Consider the following 17,909-nt stretch of genomic DNA (forward strand, 5'->3'; position numbering starts at 1 on the left):
GGACACATGAAATGGTTTGAGGCCATTCCAAGTTGCTTTTAAGTTAAGATCAAGTGCTATTTAGACAATAAGGAACAGAAGATTTGGGAATAAGAATGTATTATTAAATGTAAGCCAGTTTGATTACTTATCAGCAATTGCCCAAAAAACAAAAAGTTGTCTATAAATAAATAGAAAAAAGAGTGACCAAATGCAGATACTCATGAGCATTTTGCCTCCTTAGTCCCAGTCAGACTTTGCCCTGAAATGAGTTGACTCGGAGGAAGTGAACTAAGACTTGTACACCCCTAGATGCAAAGCCTGTACAGTTGGCCCTAAAAGCACAGACACACATGCAGATAAAGAAAATTATAAAGCACCCAAACTGGTTTTGGCAGGTGCAGGTCAGGGTTACGCTGTACGTCACTAAAGGGATTCTTGAACTTGAACAATTTGTTGTTTGGTGATAGTGTGGATTGAAGGGTCGATGCTTTCTGTCTGTTGTGTTTTTGTCTTCTTTCTGCTTTCCCTTTTGCTTCTTTTTGCTGTCTTCCTTCTTTTTCTGTCCTCTCCGGACAGGTCCAGCAAGATTACATAGATTCCATAATTCAAAGTAAATAAATGAATGAATCAGATTATCAAGAGCAGCCTTATATCCATAAACCTCCCCTTGGTAAAGCAAATTTGTTCAGCACAACACAGCAACCAGACGATCATCTGCTTGATGCTGGACAGGACAGGTTAAAAAAAAGTCATGGTTTGTGAAGAAGAAAGGAAGATGAAAGGTCAGTTCTAATAAACCCTGGCTTGATAATGTCCCTCATATGACAAGCCTACCCTCTTTAATTTTTGTTTTTTAGTCTCCGCTGTAGCCATTCCAGTCCTGTGAATATCAAATGCGCTGAGTGAATTTATGCGGCTCGTGACCACACACATATTGTCAAGGCTGCAATCAAAGCAAGTCTTAAATCTGTGGCTGGTAAGTGAAACACAGGAACTTCATTGTAAAGCAGGAGATTTACAGAGAAGTCATTGTGGAGTGGCACAGGAGTGGAGAGTGGACTGAGGCTTTAGAAGTGCCTTCGAGCGCTATGGTTCAACCTAAATGAGCGGCATGGTCTGTTGTGAAAGAATGTCAGTCGACCATTTAAGGGTTCAGGGTGTCTTTTAAGTCCTTATGGTCTCTGTAAGGTGGCAAGCTGATGTTCTGCTGCAGAGTTGACCTTTAAACTCCTGGTGTCATTGTTGGGGGATTATGTGAAACATGGCTTTTTGACTCTAATCAAAGGAAACAAAAATAGGAAAAAAAGATTCACTCAGAAAATATTTTCAATAGAGCTGGGCGACAGAAATTTTTCATATCACAATATTGTTTTTCATTTCAGGCAATATTAATATATATCACGATATAAATCAAATTACTATATTTGTCAAATTTAATTGTTCCATTGCTCATAAGAGAGATGTGAAATCATCAGCAGCTTGTTTTGGTTTAAATATTTATTTTCTGTCACAGGTTAAACATGATGGATGAACTGAAGGAACATGATAAAACCGTTTCAGATAATAACAACAAAAAAAGAGTACAAACTAAACAAAAATTGCTTGGTCACTTCCATTTAAAAACAAAATATTAATTCTAAAAGTCAGGTTTTCCAGGAGAACAGACATAAAATGGACATATAAACATTTTTGTCGAAATTCTAATGATAAGCTAGGAACTAAAAGCAAATTCTCAGAATCTCTCCATGTATATTTTCTTTAAAATTGCTTGTTTTTAAATAACAAAATGAAATAGAATAAAAACAAAAGTGAGGCGAAGGTATTGTTCGGGCATGTGACTTGACCATGTAGTAGCATGACAGACTTTGCAGCTTCTTCTCAACAATCTCTCGGCACTCTGAATAAAACTTTGGAAGTGCTGGTTTACGCCCAGGGAGTTGGTAATGAGGGTCAATTATCTTAATTAGCTGCTTGAATCTGTCATTTTCAACCGTGTTTATTGGTGTCTTCGACCGTGTCTTCGTCATTTGAACCTTGATCTGTGTCCTTTTCAGTAACCTGGTCACCCAAGTTCTTGGTCAATTGTTCTCCAGACAGAACACTCATTTTCTCCGCTGCCGAGTCGGCTGCTGCAGCCAAAAACATCTTCACGTGTGCAGCTTGCTACTTCACTTGTGCTGTAGGTACATGGATGTATTATAGGTTCCTATAATACATCCATGTGTAGGTACCACGTCAACCTAACTTGATGTGGCTCTGTTCCCAGAGTGGTTGGTTCGGCACAACACTACTTAATTCGGATTGGCTATTCTTATGTCTATCAAAAAAAAAAAAAAAAAAAAAAAGACAAATGAGTTCTATTGCAATAGTCTCACATTTATTTTGAGAAAAACTTATTTTGTAATACACATCGTTGTTTTATCACCCAGCCCTAATTTTCAACTAGAAACCAAAGGATTAGAGGCAAATACCAGATGCATGTGCCAGATACATGTTCAAGGAATGTCCCAAAAGCTGAAAAAAGTTGTTCTTTTTCTTTTCCAATTAATCACTCTTAAATATATTTTAGATGAAAAATCTGAACAAATAGTCATATATGTAACATTGTTCTCTTTACATGCTTTTAAACAGTTACAAAACTTATTCACATAAAAATGGAGCATAATTCCAGATTTTAATCATCTGCACAACAGAGTAACTTATTCATTTTATATTTGTTAACTTTAAATCATTATATACATTATTTAAAAAAAAAACTAAGGGAAACTATTAATGTCAACTGAAATGTTGATTACTAAGTCAAGATCTTAGGCATTTACCTGATGATATTTATTTTTGAGTAGCCTAGTTAATAGGTACAAATGCAGCCAAACCGTGATGTGGATTTAAATGACCAGTTTTGGTTCAAACAAGCTATTTTTATGGTAAATGGACTTCTACTTTTATAGCACTTTTCCAGTCAGCTTGACCACAAAGTGCTGTCACATTCACCACACACACTCATACTCCGATAAACACATCAAGAGGCAACGTGGGTTTCAATGTCTTGTAGACAAGGAAGGCCCGGAATCGATCCACTGACCCTCCGGTTGGAAGACAACTGCTCTTCCTCATGTCTCAGAAAATATTCTGACTTACTAGTCACTCTGACTCACCTCATGTGCATGTGAACAGTGTGTAATTGAAGATCAGTTAACTCATTTGTAAATACCAGACATTAATTAATAATCAGCCATTTTCTGTTCAGACAATATTTAGTCATAGGTTCCTGAACACTGTCTCTGTTAAGAACAAACAAACAAAAAACTAAAAGGAGCAATTTAAAACCTAACCCATAAACATTTTGTGATTGTTTATACTTTTTGGTTATTTGTATTATTGATTTGATTTATTTTTTAAATTGATTTTTGTAATGACATCAGGTGCTTCTCAAAATACACAACTAACCTGGGCTTTGCGTGTCTGTCAGTTAGACAGATGTGGTCAAGGACAGTTTTCCTCGACCAAAAAGAACAGTTTCTTGTTTTTGATTTTGTTTTTTGGGGAAAATATTGATCCATGAATTACCAAGTAGCTTTACACTTATTGTAGTCGGGCTTTTTCTTACATATTTGTCAGCATTGATAGTACCTGCTGTGGTCACCATATTATAAAATGATTTGCATCAGTCAAATCACAAGAATCTCAACTCTCCAAAGGTAGAGCAACAATAAAAACAGAACTTTTGTAAAAAGATGATTTTTTTTGTAAACAGCAGATGATATGCTAATAGACTGTTTGAATCATAATGTCTAAAAGCTCAATTGTGTGTTAGAGGTTTGTGATAATCTCTGCAGCGTCAAAAATCATTTATTTCATGCTCCTTTACTTCCTTCATATCCCATCTGTTATGCTACAGAACCAAACTCATTGAAATATCTGTAACTCCACAATAAATCCATCTCATGTGAATCCAAGATGTGCAGATGTCTGAATAATACTATAGTTCAGTTACTCAACGTATGAGCGAGACCTGCTGACGTCCTGTCTGTTACTCAGCTGACGCAGAGCTAGCAACTAAGATCTGATGACAACTGGTCACTCAAGACATGTGGGGATAGATTGTAATGCCAGATGTGAACACACATTGGATCACACAGGCCTCATGTAGGCAAGAAAATGTGAACGTCTTGTAAGAGTCTTTTTGACTAAAATGAGCTACAGCCACTTTTGAAGAAGCTAAAGAGTAACCTAAAGCATGCAAGGCTGGAATGTGGATGTACACCTGAGCTAGCAGGTGGATAAACAGTCACAAAATTCTTACTGTAAAGTCAGGTGTCATCTGTGAGATACGTCTCTTTTGCAGCCGTCTAGTTGGGTCTGAGTCATTCTGTTTAAATGTCCTCTGTTCACTAATGAGGGGGGAGTATAGGACCCAGTGGTGTTCTGCGATGGGAGGGTGGAAAAACAGAGAGGGAAAGGGACTGGTGGGAAGGAAGGCAAACTGGAGGGGTGAAGCATCAGGTTACAGTGTACATTCCGCCCAGACGCCATGTTGACCAAACAGAGGAACACCAGCCTCCCTAACTGGCTGAATTCACCAGACAAGGGCAGGTCTATTATGCTGCAGCGCCAATGCACCGTCTGAGAACACTGTATTCCATCAGTCTGCACGTCTTACATAATACCTCCTATTTACAACTTTAAAGATGATTTTCATATCGCAGATATTTATGGTACTGCATCAATGTAGCAATTGATTCTACTCTTTTACAGACTGGTCTGTTTACAGCCACAGACTGAAATAAAATGCTAAGAAAGTAGGTTTGACACAGCACAATCATTTTTTGTGTGTATTTGTAGATACTTGAAGCACAAAGTAAGATCCTTTGAAAGGGAGTACTCAATTTGTGACACTTTTTAGCTTTTTTTTTTTAAAGCCGTAAATACTAGCAATCGGAGGTATATTTAGACAAGAGGTGTTTGTGAGCTATCCTGTGTGTGTCTGATAAAGACAGGCCCAGAACAAATTGTCAGGGGCCCCCGAGGTGTTGTCTCCTGTTTGGCAAAAACAACATCAAGGAACAGAGTTACTGTACAGCCTCCACAGACAGTCGGAGTGAGAAGGGTGGAGGCAGGAAAAGTTTTCTGTGGTACTTTAGATCACATTAAAGAGGCAGGCACAGGAAAAACGGACTGTTTGTGCTGACACCTGTAGTCAGGCATCCTGAGGAAAGTGGATATGTCAGTTTGCATGTGGTTGGAGCGGATTCCTCCCTTTAACCCATAGTCACCTCAGCTGTCATTGATCCTGTTTTTTGTATTCTTCTGTGTCCCTGTAGGTATGGCAAAATTGTGTCGACCAAGGCCATCCTGGATAAAACCACCAACAAATGTAAAGGTGATTAACGTTAATTCTCTTTTTTAAATGTAACATTTCATGTTTGTACTCACTCTGTGGGTTTGGAGGTTTTTGGTGTTTTTCTTTTTAATAACTTGTTTGTTGAATATGTTTGAAAATATTTCCTCCTGCTTCCAGCAGTTATGTTAAGCTAAGCTAAACTCTCACTTGAATTTGCTTCATATTAAAGAAGCAGGAATGTTGGTATTCTAATGTAATAATGGCATTTTTAACACAGATTTCTCTGTTTTACAGGGTATGGCTTTGTGGACTTTGATAGTCCAGCAGCAGCACAAAAAGCTGTTACTGCTCTGAAATCCAGTGGAGTCCAGGCTCAAATGGCCAAAGTAAGAGTTAGCCAACCCTTCATCAGCTCTATGAAACTGCAGCTCTTTATACTTTCAGATTTAAGTCAGCATTAGGTATAAACAGCTGTCATGTAAAAGGACAGCATAATGTTGTTACAAGCAACTGGCAAGGGTTCAAATCGTTGTTTTTAGGGTGGATTTTATTTCGCTGTGAGCCAGACTTGTTATGAGCAGAAGTTTTGTTGTCTTTACCAGTTCATCTGCTCTATCAGCCCTTTTCTCCAGTTATCTTATTTTTTTTTTTGCAGCCTCTTGCTTCATTGCCCTCCTCACTGCCTTTTCTCTCCTTTCCCTCACGCCCTGTGTATGTTGCTAACCAGCTCCTGTTGTAGCACTTGTTCTGAGCTCTTTGTCAAAGTGTCTGCAGTCAAAGCAACTCTTGTCGGCCCATTAAGCTGATCCTTCTGGCTCTCAGGCTCCCCTTTGAGGGAACCCAGGGGAGGGTGCCACTACACCCACTGTCAATGCGACAGACACAAAGAACTGGCATTGTCCGTTGTCTGGCCCCAGGCCTGGGCCTGACACCATCACTTAATACACCCCACCCCAGTGTCCCTGCTCCCTCCCTCTGTCCTGCACCCAAACATACCAACTGTAATGCAACACCAGGGTCTCCCTCAGCCCAGCTCTGGAAAACTGTAACAGATATATGCAGCAAGCTGACTTGAACCAGTCCAGTGCAACTAAATCTAGAGTTTCAGTTCATTGCAGCTCCTCTGTAAGAGTGCCACACAATCCTGTGTATCTCAACACTGGACTAGTGCAACTAGACACCAAAACTTGACTCACCCAGACAGCATGTGGTCAGTAAGAGGTGTTGATAACCCCAATTTAAACCTAAATATACACAGCTGCTCAGATTCTTTGGGTTACTTCAGGTCAGAAATAAGGTAACACTGGTCTAACAGTATTTTATTATCAGTATCAAGTGTGGCTTTATGTGTGTGCATCACTGTTGAAACGAAGAGTTATTCACAAACACAATGTGCCACACCTTGCACTTGTTGTCCTCAAGAGTATGCTCGGTCCCTGAATGGGCCATCCCGGCCTCCAGGCTGCAAGCCCAGCGGAACTGCGTGCGTAGGAGCAGGAGAACAATGGTAGAGCTAAATATAGAACACTTCTTACCTTCCAGCACCTCCCAGTTCAAACCCAGACATCAACTCACATGCGCTGCTCGACACACAAGCTGGCAAATCTGACAACAATGAGACACACCTTAACAGATAAGGCTTACAGAGAGCTGGTACAAAAAAGAACACGTAACACCTCAGCAGATCCCATTCATGTGCTTGAGCATAACAATTACATTTTGTCAACAGAAATTAAACAGGCCGCTGTGTGAACTAGCAGATGTGAACTATGAATTAGGAATATTTTTTTATTTTTATTTTGTTGCTTTATGTCCTCAGTTCTTTTAGTTCTATCTGAGCTCTGACCCCCTTCAGTCAGTATGCCACTGTTATATAAAGATGTGATACTTAGAGTTCAGAGAAAATAGGTTATCTGCTCTCCAGGTGGCTCATGGCTGAAAACAGAGGCAATAAATTTTAATTTAAGAAAGCTATTGCACAGTTTCATGCCATAAAGACGGTCCTCAATTCTTTACTATTTAACACCCCTATCCACTTTATCTCCAACTGCTGAATGGATGTTGCATGTTCCATCGTACTTGTTGCTTGGATTAGTCTTGTTGAAATTATAGTAACTTGATTTTTTTAACTAATATCTGACAGTTTCTTTATTGAACAGTGATATTTCTTTTATTATTTGTGCTTTGCAGAGTTATCTTACAGCAGCCATCACTGGGGAGAAATGACAAAATGCTGAATGATAGAGACAGATTAGCTTTTGATGAAAGGCAGGAGCCTGCTAATCAGTAGACACTCTGTCTTCCTTTCCTGTTTTGCTCATGTCTGTCATTCTCCGTTTTAATTGCCCAAATTACTCTCAACATTGGCTGCATCCCATCCTCTTAGTTGCCTCCTTCTGCACAAAATATCAGCCTTTTAAGCTACTAATTTCTCCCACCCTCCCTCTGCTTCCTTTACTCTGTTTTCCCTTTGCCTCCCTTTAGTCCAGCCTGTTTTCTCCTGGTTGCCAGGCTCCTGTTGCTCTGTGAACTCTTAAACTTTATGCCTGGCTTCCTGTGTGCTTCTGCACAGTCACACAAGGTTTCACTTTCAAGCTAGTGCCATAAACATCTTTGAGTACACCCCCTCTTGATTTACTTGCAGACATCAAGATCACTTAATCAAAATAAATTTTACCAAGAAGTGGGACTTTTTCATTGATCACAAATTTGCATTTGAAGATGTTAGTGTATGTTCGTGGGCATGGATGAGGCAGTGGCTCAGGAATTTTTGGGTGGAGAAATTATTCATGGTTTTAGCTTATTGATTATGTACTAATTGCTTTAAAGTAATTGTTCCAAATTAAACCCTGTTTGAAAATAGCTTGACATTGCCAAAGGATATAATGAAACATTAATACACAAAGAGTGATGGCAGATGTTGATGTTATGACAGAACACCCTGCTGTGTAGACAGATATTTCTGCTCTGTGAAAAACCTGAATGTGACAAGAATTTTCCATTTGCTTAATCAACAGTGCAGAAATGACTGTTACACTGAAACTGAAGCAGTTTAGGCATATATGTAGGTATTCTTGCAGCTTCTGCAACAACACAAGGGGATGCTCGGAAAAAAATCTCTCAGTAGAACGTCTGTGTTATGCCTTTAAAACATGGGAGAAATAACTTAATGTCATATTGCTGTGCAGCAACAGGAACAGGACCCCACCAACCTCTACATCTCCAACCTACCGGTGTCTATGGATGAGCAGGAGCTGGAGAGCATGCTCAAGTCCTTCGGCCAGGTCATTTCTACACGCGTCCTCCGAGATGCCAACGGGACCAGCCGCGGCGTTGGTTTCGCCAGGTCAGTTTTTTTCACTACATGTTGCGTTATAATGATTTCAACTCATTTTCTGCCATATTTAGAATTAATTTGCTTTTGTGTCATAATATAGTAACAACTCTTTAAGGAGAATTAAGTTCAACTTTCTTCTTTAGAATGGAGTCCACAGAAAAGTGCGAAGCCATAATTCAGCATTTCAATGGCAAATTCATCAAGACTCCACCAGGAGTGCCTAGTGAGTAGAGTGTTTGTTTTGTATTAGAGAAACCTGATATTGTTGTTAGTGCCAGAGCAAAGTGTGTTTGTTCCCTGCTATGATCAATGAATTCACTCTCTTGTTTGATCTGCTGCTTTCTCAGCGCCCACAGAGCCCTTATTATGTAAGTTTGCAGACGGGGGTCAGAAGAAGAGGCAGAGCCAAGGGAAGTATCTTCAAAATGGCAGGCCCTGGGCTCGAGATGGCGATACGGTAACATGGCCAGTTTTGACTTAACTTAGAGTTTCTTATCAGTGCAGCACAATTTCTCTTTCCCTTAGATCTCTTGAGGGAAATTAAAGCAAGAGCTTGTCCAAAAGTTTTGTTTCTGCTCGCTCTTACTCTGTGCTAGTTGGCTGTTTAAGTACATATTGCATTGCACCGGTGACTGCATGACCTCACTGGTTCTGAATCCTGTGTATTGTTTTCCCAGGGAGGAATGACGCTTGCATATGACCCTGCAGCTTTACAAAATGGGTGAGTGAGTGGTATGCACAGACTGACTGAAAACAGTCCCAGCCCTACAGGAAGATAAACAAAACTCACAAACATTGGTAAAAGGTCGCCCTCTGCTGGGCAGCACAGAAACACACCAGTGATGCTGATACAGCTGTTTGATGTGCTGCAAATTGTTAACATGGTGTGTTTGCCTTCATGATTTCTTCTCACTATGCTCTGTCTGTTCGGCAGCTTCTACCCCTCACCTTACAGTCTGGGTCCAAACAGAATGATTGCTCAGACTTCGCTCTCACCCTACATGCATTCTCCTGTCTCTTCCTACCAGGTGGGGCATTTTGCCACATCCCAATTACATTTTTTCTTTTAGCTCTTATGGCTTTAAAATAAATCAGCATGTATGTGAATAAGTTATTTCTCTGCTGAACTCCTTATTACATATAGATTATGTACATAAATTGATGTAGTTCTGCCTCTTTTTGAGACCTCTGCTAATTTCATATTAAGAGCTAAAAGGTGGCAGTGCAAGCAGCAAGTACAACAAACAAAACTGTACAAATGAGTTTCATGAAGTTTTCCCTGATTTACAGGTACACAGCCCATCCTGGATGCACCATCAGTCATACCTCATGCAGCCAGCTGTGAGTATCACCTTGACACCATCTTCTGCGCCCCACTTTTGCCTTATATATGACATCCACGTAAATGTAAAAAGATCAATGAAAACAGATAAAATTACACTGAACTTGGCTAGATTTATCTCCTGTTGAATGGCCTAAATAAATAAAAAACAGATAAATAAATCTCTTTGGGATTAGTGAAGTATAATACAGTAGCTGCTTACTTTGTGTTTAATGCTAAATATGTAATCCAGTAATTAAAAGTCTGCCATTTATCTGTGTTTCTGTGCATGTACAGGGTACAGTTCTTACCCCAACAATGGATCACGCCATGTCCATCCAGCCCACATCCATGATGGGACCTCTCACCCAGCAATTAAGCCACCTGTCCCTGGGCAGCACGGGCACAGTCAGTATCAACCACACACTCCTGCACATCTATATCTATATATACCTGCACACACATAATTCATAAGGTAGAAAATTGTACCAATGACTTCTTGCCCTAAAAGTCCAGCTAAACAGTAAATGTGCATTTTTCCTTTTCTCTTCCTAACAGTATATTCCGGCCAACACTACTATGCAGGGGACCTACATCCCCCAATACACCCCAGTGCCTCCCTCCAGTGTCCCAGTAGAGGTATAAAGTTTAACTTGATTTCAGCTCCTTTCACGTGTTTGCTCCTTTAGTTGAATGATTAGTCATTTAAACACATAAAAAATATATACTGTAACTAAAACTGAAATGGCTGAGTTACAACACCAAATTAAAGAAAATGAATGATCAAAGCACCAACTGAAGCACAAGCTGCCACACCGTTACAATTAAACCTCTTAGAAAGCTGATGGGATAGATTAGATTGCAGTGATTTTCCATCTTAGTTGTGACCAGTAATTTTACTCTTTTATTAATTTGTTTGTTGTATTTTCCAGGATTCAGTTTGTCTTATATTATTGTTTTAATTTTAATCATGCAGTTCAGCTCGTTTTTTGTGTTTTTAGGGTTTTAGTCTAAAAAGGCTTATAATACAGTTTTCAAAATCAAATCAAAGTCATGTGTTGTTTTTTTGTTTGTTTTTAAGTTTTTGGCAGAGACCACATAGTCTGTGTGTGCCAATGATATACTGTGGTAGATCCCGACAGAGTGCTCTGCAGGGGGGCTTGTTAGCCTGGAGGGACTTTTGAGTCATTTATTGAATGTTGGAACTCAGTGTTGTAGGTTGTAGCCTTTGTGATGAGTAACACAGTGGATGAGAAACAAGCAGGCTTATGAATGAGAAGAGACACATGGTAGCAAGGCACGTATTTAGGCTGTGATTGCATGGATGAGGATGAGCGCAGAGACTTGAGTGGATGAGGTTAGAGTTGGGTTGTCTACATTAGAAACCAGTCCTTAGATTAAAAATAGTACAACCCTGGTTCTCAAAGTTGAGATGCTGTGTGAAATGCAATGATTTGCAAATGTCATTAACCAGTATTTTATTCGCAATAGAACATTAAAAACATGTCAGATGTTGAAACTGAGGCATTTTACCATTTCATAGAAAATATTTGCTCACAGCAAGAAAAGTTGGAACTGGGGGATGTTTACCATTATGTAGCATCCTCTCTTGTTTCAATGTGGTTTAACATGTTCTTGCTGAAGTATGCAATGTCTTCCCTGAAAGAGACATTGTTTGGATGGGATGTTACTCTAATACCTCCATGTACTTTTCAGCATAGATGGTGCTTTCATAGATGTGGAAGCAGCCCAGACCATAGTCAATAATCCAACCCAATACTATCAGAGATGCAGGATTTTGAACTGTCTGTTAAAAACAAGCTGGATGGTGCCTCTCCTCCTGGGTCTGCAGGACACTGTGTCCATGGTTTCTAAAAAGAATTTCAACAGAAAAGCTTTAACTAGCATTTGTGGATTTCAGGGTGAACTATGTTGACAAACAGTGATTTCTGAAAGTGTTTCTGAGCCCATGCAGTGGTTTCTAGTAGAGAATCATGCCTGATTTTGATGCAGTTCTGCAAAGAGAGCTCTAAGATCACAAGTATCCAGTTTTGACTGTCAGCCTTATCCCTTGGAGAGAGAGATTTCTCCTTATTCTCTCAGTCTTTTAATTATATTATACATTATAGATTATGAGAAATTCAAAGTTTTTATGTAGATGGAATTTTTTCTGAAATTGTTCCACAGTTTTTAGATCTATTTGGTCATAGATTGGTGAGCCTTTGTCCGTCTTTACACCTGAGAGGCTCTGAAATGCTACTTTTATACCCAGTCATGTTACTGATCTGCTGCCAGTTAATCTGTTTGGTTGTTGGAGTTTACTGTTCCAGCCTTTTGTTGACCATTCCTACTTTTTTTGAGATGTTTTGCTTCTAGCAAAATCAAAAACAGCTAATATTTTCTAAGAAATGGTAAAATGTCTCAGTTTCAGCATCTGTATGTTGTGCTAGGAATCAGTTATGGGTTTATGGGATTTGCAAATCATTGCACAATGTTTTTATTTATATTTTACACACCATCCCAACATTTGGAACCACGGTCATACTATTTTAAAATCTTTTATAAGGACTGGTTTCCCATGTACACGATAAAATATTCATCTACTCGGGTCTCCCCTCTCATTTATCTGATTTGATCTCATCCATGCAATCACAGCCTAAACTCGTGCCTTGCTACCATGCGCCCCTTCCCAGTCATAAGCCTGACTATTTCTCATTCACTGTGGGTAAGTTCAGCTTAAATATTTCTTTCATTAGTTTACTATTTGTCTTAGCTAAATTACTGTATCAAGGACACAATAAACACTTATTAAAGTCAAGGACAATCATTAGTGGGCAGCCTTTCTAGGATGCTAGATCATCAAAACAAGACTTTTTGGTGTCAAGGATCTTTAAAACAATTTAATCCTTTGTTCCGTGAAATTTAAACAAAGCTTCTGTGCATCCTCAGTGTTCTCAAAATAATCACAATCCTTTGCACACATATGAGATGTCGCAGACAGAAGATGGACTGATGTCAGAGTCATATGGATTAGTTTAGTTTTGCTGGCATAAAGTAAGGCTGCTGCCCATGTAAACAGCTGCTACATAGCAGCTAACAGCCATGTCAGTTTTTATTCTGATGGTGCGACTGTTGCGTTAGGACTTCTTCATTTTCGAATATGATTTTGTTTTTCTCAGGAGAATGGTGGTCAACAGCAACAGGTTGCAATGGAGACTCCTGCAGAACACGCAAACTACTCATACCAACACACCAAGTGAAGCTAAGGTAGGACAGTGTTGGCTGTGGTTTATAAAGAAAACCTCATGACCAATATTTTATTCACAATAGAATAGAAAAAAAGCCATAAAATGTTTAAAGTGAGACATGAAAAGTATTAGCTTATCTTCAGCATGGTGGCAGTAATTCATTTTAAACAAGGCTGACGGACAGTGTTTTATAAACTACATGCAGTGTGTGTTTAGCGGGTTTACAGTGTGATCAGCAACTTTTGTGACTTCCAGCTCCCAGCACGGTGGGGCCGAGGGCACAAAATGAATCCAACCAATAAGGATTCAGCTGGAAGAGATCTGTGCTCCATACCATCACCAAGCACCCGGACTTGAACATGGATAACAAAAAGGAACATGTGTGTGTGTTAGTTTGTGTATGAGTGTGTGTATGCGTGTGTGTTTATGTCTGGTTTTTGTTTGTTTTTTTGTTGTGTGTGTTTTTTTTTTGTTTTTTTTTTTGGATTGTTTTTCTTAAGAAAGAGAACAACACTTAACGTCATTGGACTCTTCTGCTCACATCCTCAAGAGTTGATCAACCAAAGGTGGGAATCTTCTTCAGAGAAGTTTTGATCTATTTTGATAAAAGAAAAAGGAAAATAAAAAAAAAAAAGAAAGAAAAAAACTGTTGGTGAGGCGGTAAAGACACAGAGCATTATTTTTGTGCATGTGATATAGCAAAATTCTTATTTTTTATCAAAGCATTCTGGATGTTTCAGAGTGATTCAAGGAAGAGTTAAAACACAATGTGTCTTTTTATTTTGTTTTGTTAAATATGCAAACTTAAGTTTTTATTTCCTGATGTCTGTTGTTTGACATTCTATTTGCGGCGGCAGCAATTTGTACAGATTTCAAACCCTACAAACACTTTTGCTGGTCTGGTGTGTGGAGTCAATAAAGAGCGGGAGCTAAACCGTTTAAAGCTACTTCTTCCTGTAACTGCTGCAGTGCACAGATTTCTATTCATGCACAGACGATAACATCGACTGTTTATAGTTTAGACAAGTTAAGTTTTTTTTTTTTTTTACTTTAGATCGTTCTTTCATAAGAAAACAAAAGACAATCAATTATTTATATTTATATTTGACTTATAGTTCTATTTTTTCGAGTTTTTAATCATTGAAGCCTACATTTATAGAAAAGAAGTTATTTAATACTGTAGTCTATGAAGACAAGCTGAAATAGACGTAAAGATCTTTATCCCTCGCAGTAATGAGCTGTAATATTTAGCTCATAAAATGACTTCAGGTTTTTTTTTTTTTTTTTGATGGGCAGGTGATTTACAGTCCTGTATTTACCATCTTTAAAAGTAAACAAAACACCAAAAATGAGACATGTTCATACAAAAAGACGTCTTGTTTTGTTAGATTGCAACCTCACGTTTCACCCGTGTCTATGAGAAGTGGTTTTAAGCGGTTTTGTTGTGGCAAACCATCAGGTATCATGAAGTTCATCCTCCGTCGAAGGGATGAGGTGAACATGCTTGAGAACAGACCTGTTAGACATTATGTGTACAAAGAGCAATGCAGTTACTAAATTAAAGTGTAGTTTAGCAAAAGCAATGAGGGAAATAAAACAGAAGAATTTGAAAATCCCTGAGAATAGTTAGTCTGTTAGGAAAGGGAACTGTAAGTCTTTTTTTTTCAATGCTGCTGTCACCTGAGTTTGATTCTCTGTCAGTGAGTTTGTAGTTTGTAGAAAGTTAAATGTCCTCTGTTTTTTGTTGTTGTCTGTCACTTGAAAATCTTTGAGCAATTTTGCCTTATTTTTGATGAATTAGTCTTAGATTTTAATTTTAGCTCTAGATTTTAGCTTTTTACATAGAGTAGTTGTTAGTTTTTTCTCTTTGAATGAATTGATGCTGTTTTCTTGTGCACATCAAGTTTTATCTTGCTTTCCTTTCTCATGAATTTCCGTTCCAAGCCTTGTTTCATCTGACCTCCCTGACATTTTGTCTGACATATGTAGAGAGCCTTTTAGGATGGAGATACGAACCAAACAATGACTTAATTTAGTGCCGACTGAAAAGATTTGTGTCGCTGCTGCATCGGTGTTTCAGAGCAAACAAGCTCAGCGCATTAAAATCTCAGTCAGCACATCTTGTGAAGCTCATGTCAACACATTCATCCAAATATGTTGAGTTTTAATTTATGCAGACACCAGAAACTGTAGATATGTAGATAATAGAAATAATGGTTTTTACAAAGGACTGCTCACTAGACCATGGAAGTGCCATTAAAGACTATTCTTACAGCCTTTCGTGAGACAGCAAGTCTGAATGAATTTGTGAGTGATCCAAAATCCTGCAAAAACTATTTTGAGCTAAGCCTTAATGTTTTTTTCTCTGGATGAACTGCCTGATTTCTCCTGGGATTGACTTTCATTTGTATATACTACGGAAACTGCAGCAGGCTTGTGGGAATGCCATCGAGCTAGTTGTCAGGGCAGGCCAAGTCACTTTCGGGTTATGAGGAGCTTTTCTTCCTGCTCTGCAACCGTTCGTGTTTGAATCCAGTGAGAAGCAGATAATGTCTGTCTAGAGGCTCACAGTTGGAAATTTCTGTTTCTGTTTTGTCCTTTTTTCACATCGACTCTTTGCCGTGTGTTTGCGTTGTATATTTCTGCAACCAAAGATGTTGTAGCTGCCTGCTTTTTAGCTCTTTGTCACAGAAAAAGTGCTGCTGGATAAAAAGCCTTTTTTTGGCTTCTGATAGATTCAGGAAAAAATGACAATACGAGAGTAAACATGCACTTAAAATTCCACATTATATGACTACAGTTTCAGGAGAGGAGTACGTGTATCAGAGTGCATGCTGGGAGACTCAGCACATGTGCAGGGGGAAGACAAAGTGCAGCGTTTGTTTTCGTCGTGTCAAGATGAGTTTTCAGACGAGAGCTATTTTGTAAATAGCCTTTCCTTCCATCTGCTATTTTCACCATTCGGTTCTTTTCTTGTGTGTTTTCTTGATTATTATTTTAATTTTTTTTTGTATGATTTATGACTTGTCCACAAAACACAGTGACTATCATGTTTTTAGTTACAGCTCACCATGAAGGAAATGTCCAGAGAAATGATATTCCATGTATTAGCCATCACTTTTAATACAAAAACAAGATTTTGGAACTATGAAATGACCATGTGTTACAATACAGTGTTTATTTATTTATATATATATTTTACAGAAGAGATAATGTTGCAGAAAATCATGTTTCTAAATGAACTGGCGTTTTAATGACATTAGGATTAAAGAAATATTAAAAGTGATAGTGTACTCTGTAAATTGTACACAGTGTTTGAAATTTAAAAGAATTCCTTGCACTTATTATTCCATGTTGATTTGAAAATACACTTTATGTCCATCCTACCATCAATTTGATGGCTTGTTTCATAGTTTCAAATAGTTTTGCTGCTACAACAGGATTTCCAAACAGGTGGTTCGTTTTGGTCCAATTTGGATTTTTACAATGTTTTGTTTTGGGTTTTTCCACATTTAGATTTGGTTGATACAAGTGCCACAGCTTTGTTTGAAGGAGTGATTCCTATTTAATTAAGGTAGTAATGGGTATTTTGTTTTATTGTGGACATTCAAATGTGTAGGATGTAGTGACATCTAGTGGCAAAAAATGCTAACAACACCTTCCAGAAGCAGCCAGAATATTTCCGCTGTAGAGCAGGTGTTTGTTTTGCCCTACTACTGTAGTAACACGGTGCTGCAACATTTACAACCCACACTAAATTGAATTAACTAGTGAAAATATGAAATTCTTTTTATTTGCATTTCTGCCGAAATGTCACTAAATGCTACACATTTAAAACTTTAAACTGAACTCCAAAAAGCAGTGGAAACTCAGCAGTTCTGAAAACATCAAACTGTATGAACCAAAATTGTGTGATACGCAAGCACTGTGAAAATTCAATGGCCTCATCTGACTACCTGCTTGTGAACAGTTTTCTTATTTATACAACAACTCATTTTGTACAGTTTTGTTAGAGGAAAGAGGTTTTGATATTTGGTTATTTTGCAAATGCCACTTGGCTACTTTTGTCTTCCTGTGCCAGAGTTGCTAAACTGTCTGTAACTTGTGTTTTTTATTGATTGAGATAAGATTTTACTTCTTCCTTGGTTTTCTTTTTGAATTTGAATATGTCGTTTTTGTTTTTCTTTTTTTAATAAAAGCCTTGTTTCAATGTTTTGGTGAACTGTGTTTATTATTCTCTGTCATATGGTATGAGTAAGCCTAAACTGAGTTGGTACTCTATCACCTGTCCACATCAGAATTTAGCATACCACATAACTTGTATTTTGTTTGCCATTTCTACTTATGTTAAGCCCTTTGTGCACTAATGTGCTAATTGATGCACGTAATGGATGTGGCATTGACAAATTATAAATCCACTCTACATGGGACTGATGACAAAAAGCAGTATTCGTAGTAAAAACTGCACATGATTTTACTATCCGTGAATTAAAACATTTTTAACAATACATTATAAAAAGTGGAAGTTTTAGTTTGGCAAACTGACAATTCTCAAATATGTTGACTCAACATTTTGTCATTTATGCACCTTTGTATTTAGTTAATGTTTTGCTCATCTATATTTGAGACCTCTACATTTGCTGATTTAAATTAAAGTCAGATTAATTCAATGATGGTTCT

At 38.2% G+C, this 17,909-nt stretch overlaps 1 protein-coding gene across 2 annotated transcripts in view; it reads left to right on the forward strand.

Moving 5' to 3' along the window:
• Positions 1-17,439, forward strand: part of LOC121636574 (RNA-binding motif, single-stranded-interacting protein 2-like) — a 31,176-nt gene extending 13,737 nt beyond the window's left edge. The window contains exons 3-14 of one of the 2 annotated variants that reach the window (XM_041980171.1): positions 5,304-5,362; positions 5,618-5,709; positions 8,512-8,669; positions 8,804-8,883; positions 9,008-9,117; positions 9,338-9,381; positions 9,595-9,688; positions 9,951-10,001; positions 10,279-10,389; positions 10,540-10,620; positions 13,161-13,248; positions 13,485-17,439. In XM_041980171.1, coding sequence (XP_041836105.1) covers positions 5,304-5,362; positions 5,618-5,709; positions 8,512-8,669; positions 8,804-8,883; positions 9,008-9,117; positions 9,338-9,381; positions 9,595-9,688; positions 9,951-10,001; positions 10,279-10,389; positions 10,540-10,620; positions 13,161-13,241 — 961 coding nt within the window. In that variant the 3' untranslated portion in view covers positions 13,242-13,248; positions 13,485-17,439. The remainder of the gene's footprint in view (positions 1-5,303; positions 5,363-5,617; positions 5,710-8,511; positions 8,670-8,803; positions 8,884-9,007; positions 9,118-9,337; positions 9,382-9,594; positions 9,689-9,950; positions 10,002-10,278; positions 10,390-10,539; positions 10,621-13,160; positions 13,249-13,484) is intronic. The other variant, XM_041980170.1, reaches the window with a different exon arrangement.
• Positions 17,440-17,909: the final 470 nt, after the last annotated feature.

This window comes from Melanotaenia boesemani, chromosome 3 (genome assembly GCF_017639745.1).
Source record: "Melanotaenia boesemani isolate fMelBoe1 chromosome 3, fMelBoe1.pri, whole genome shotgun sequence".
In the NCBI taxonomy this organism is placed as follows: Eukaryota; Metazoa; Chordata; class Actinopteri; order Atheriniformes; family Melanotaeniidae; genus Melanotaenia; species Melanotaenia boesemani.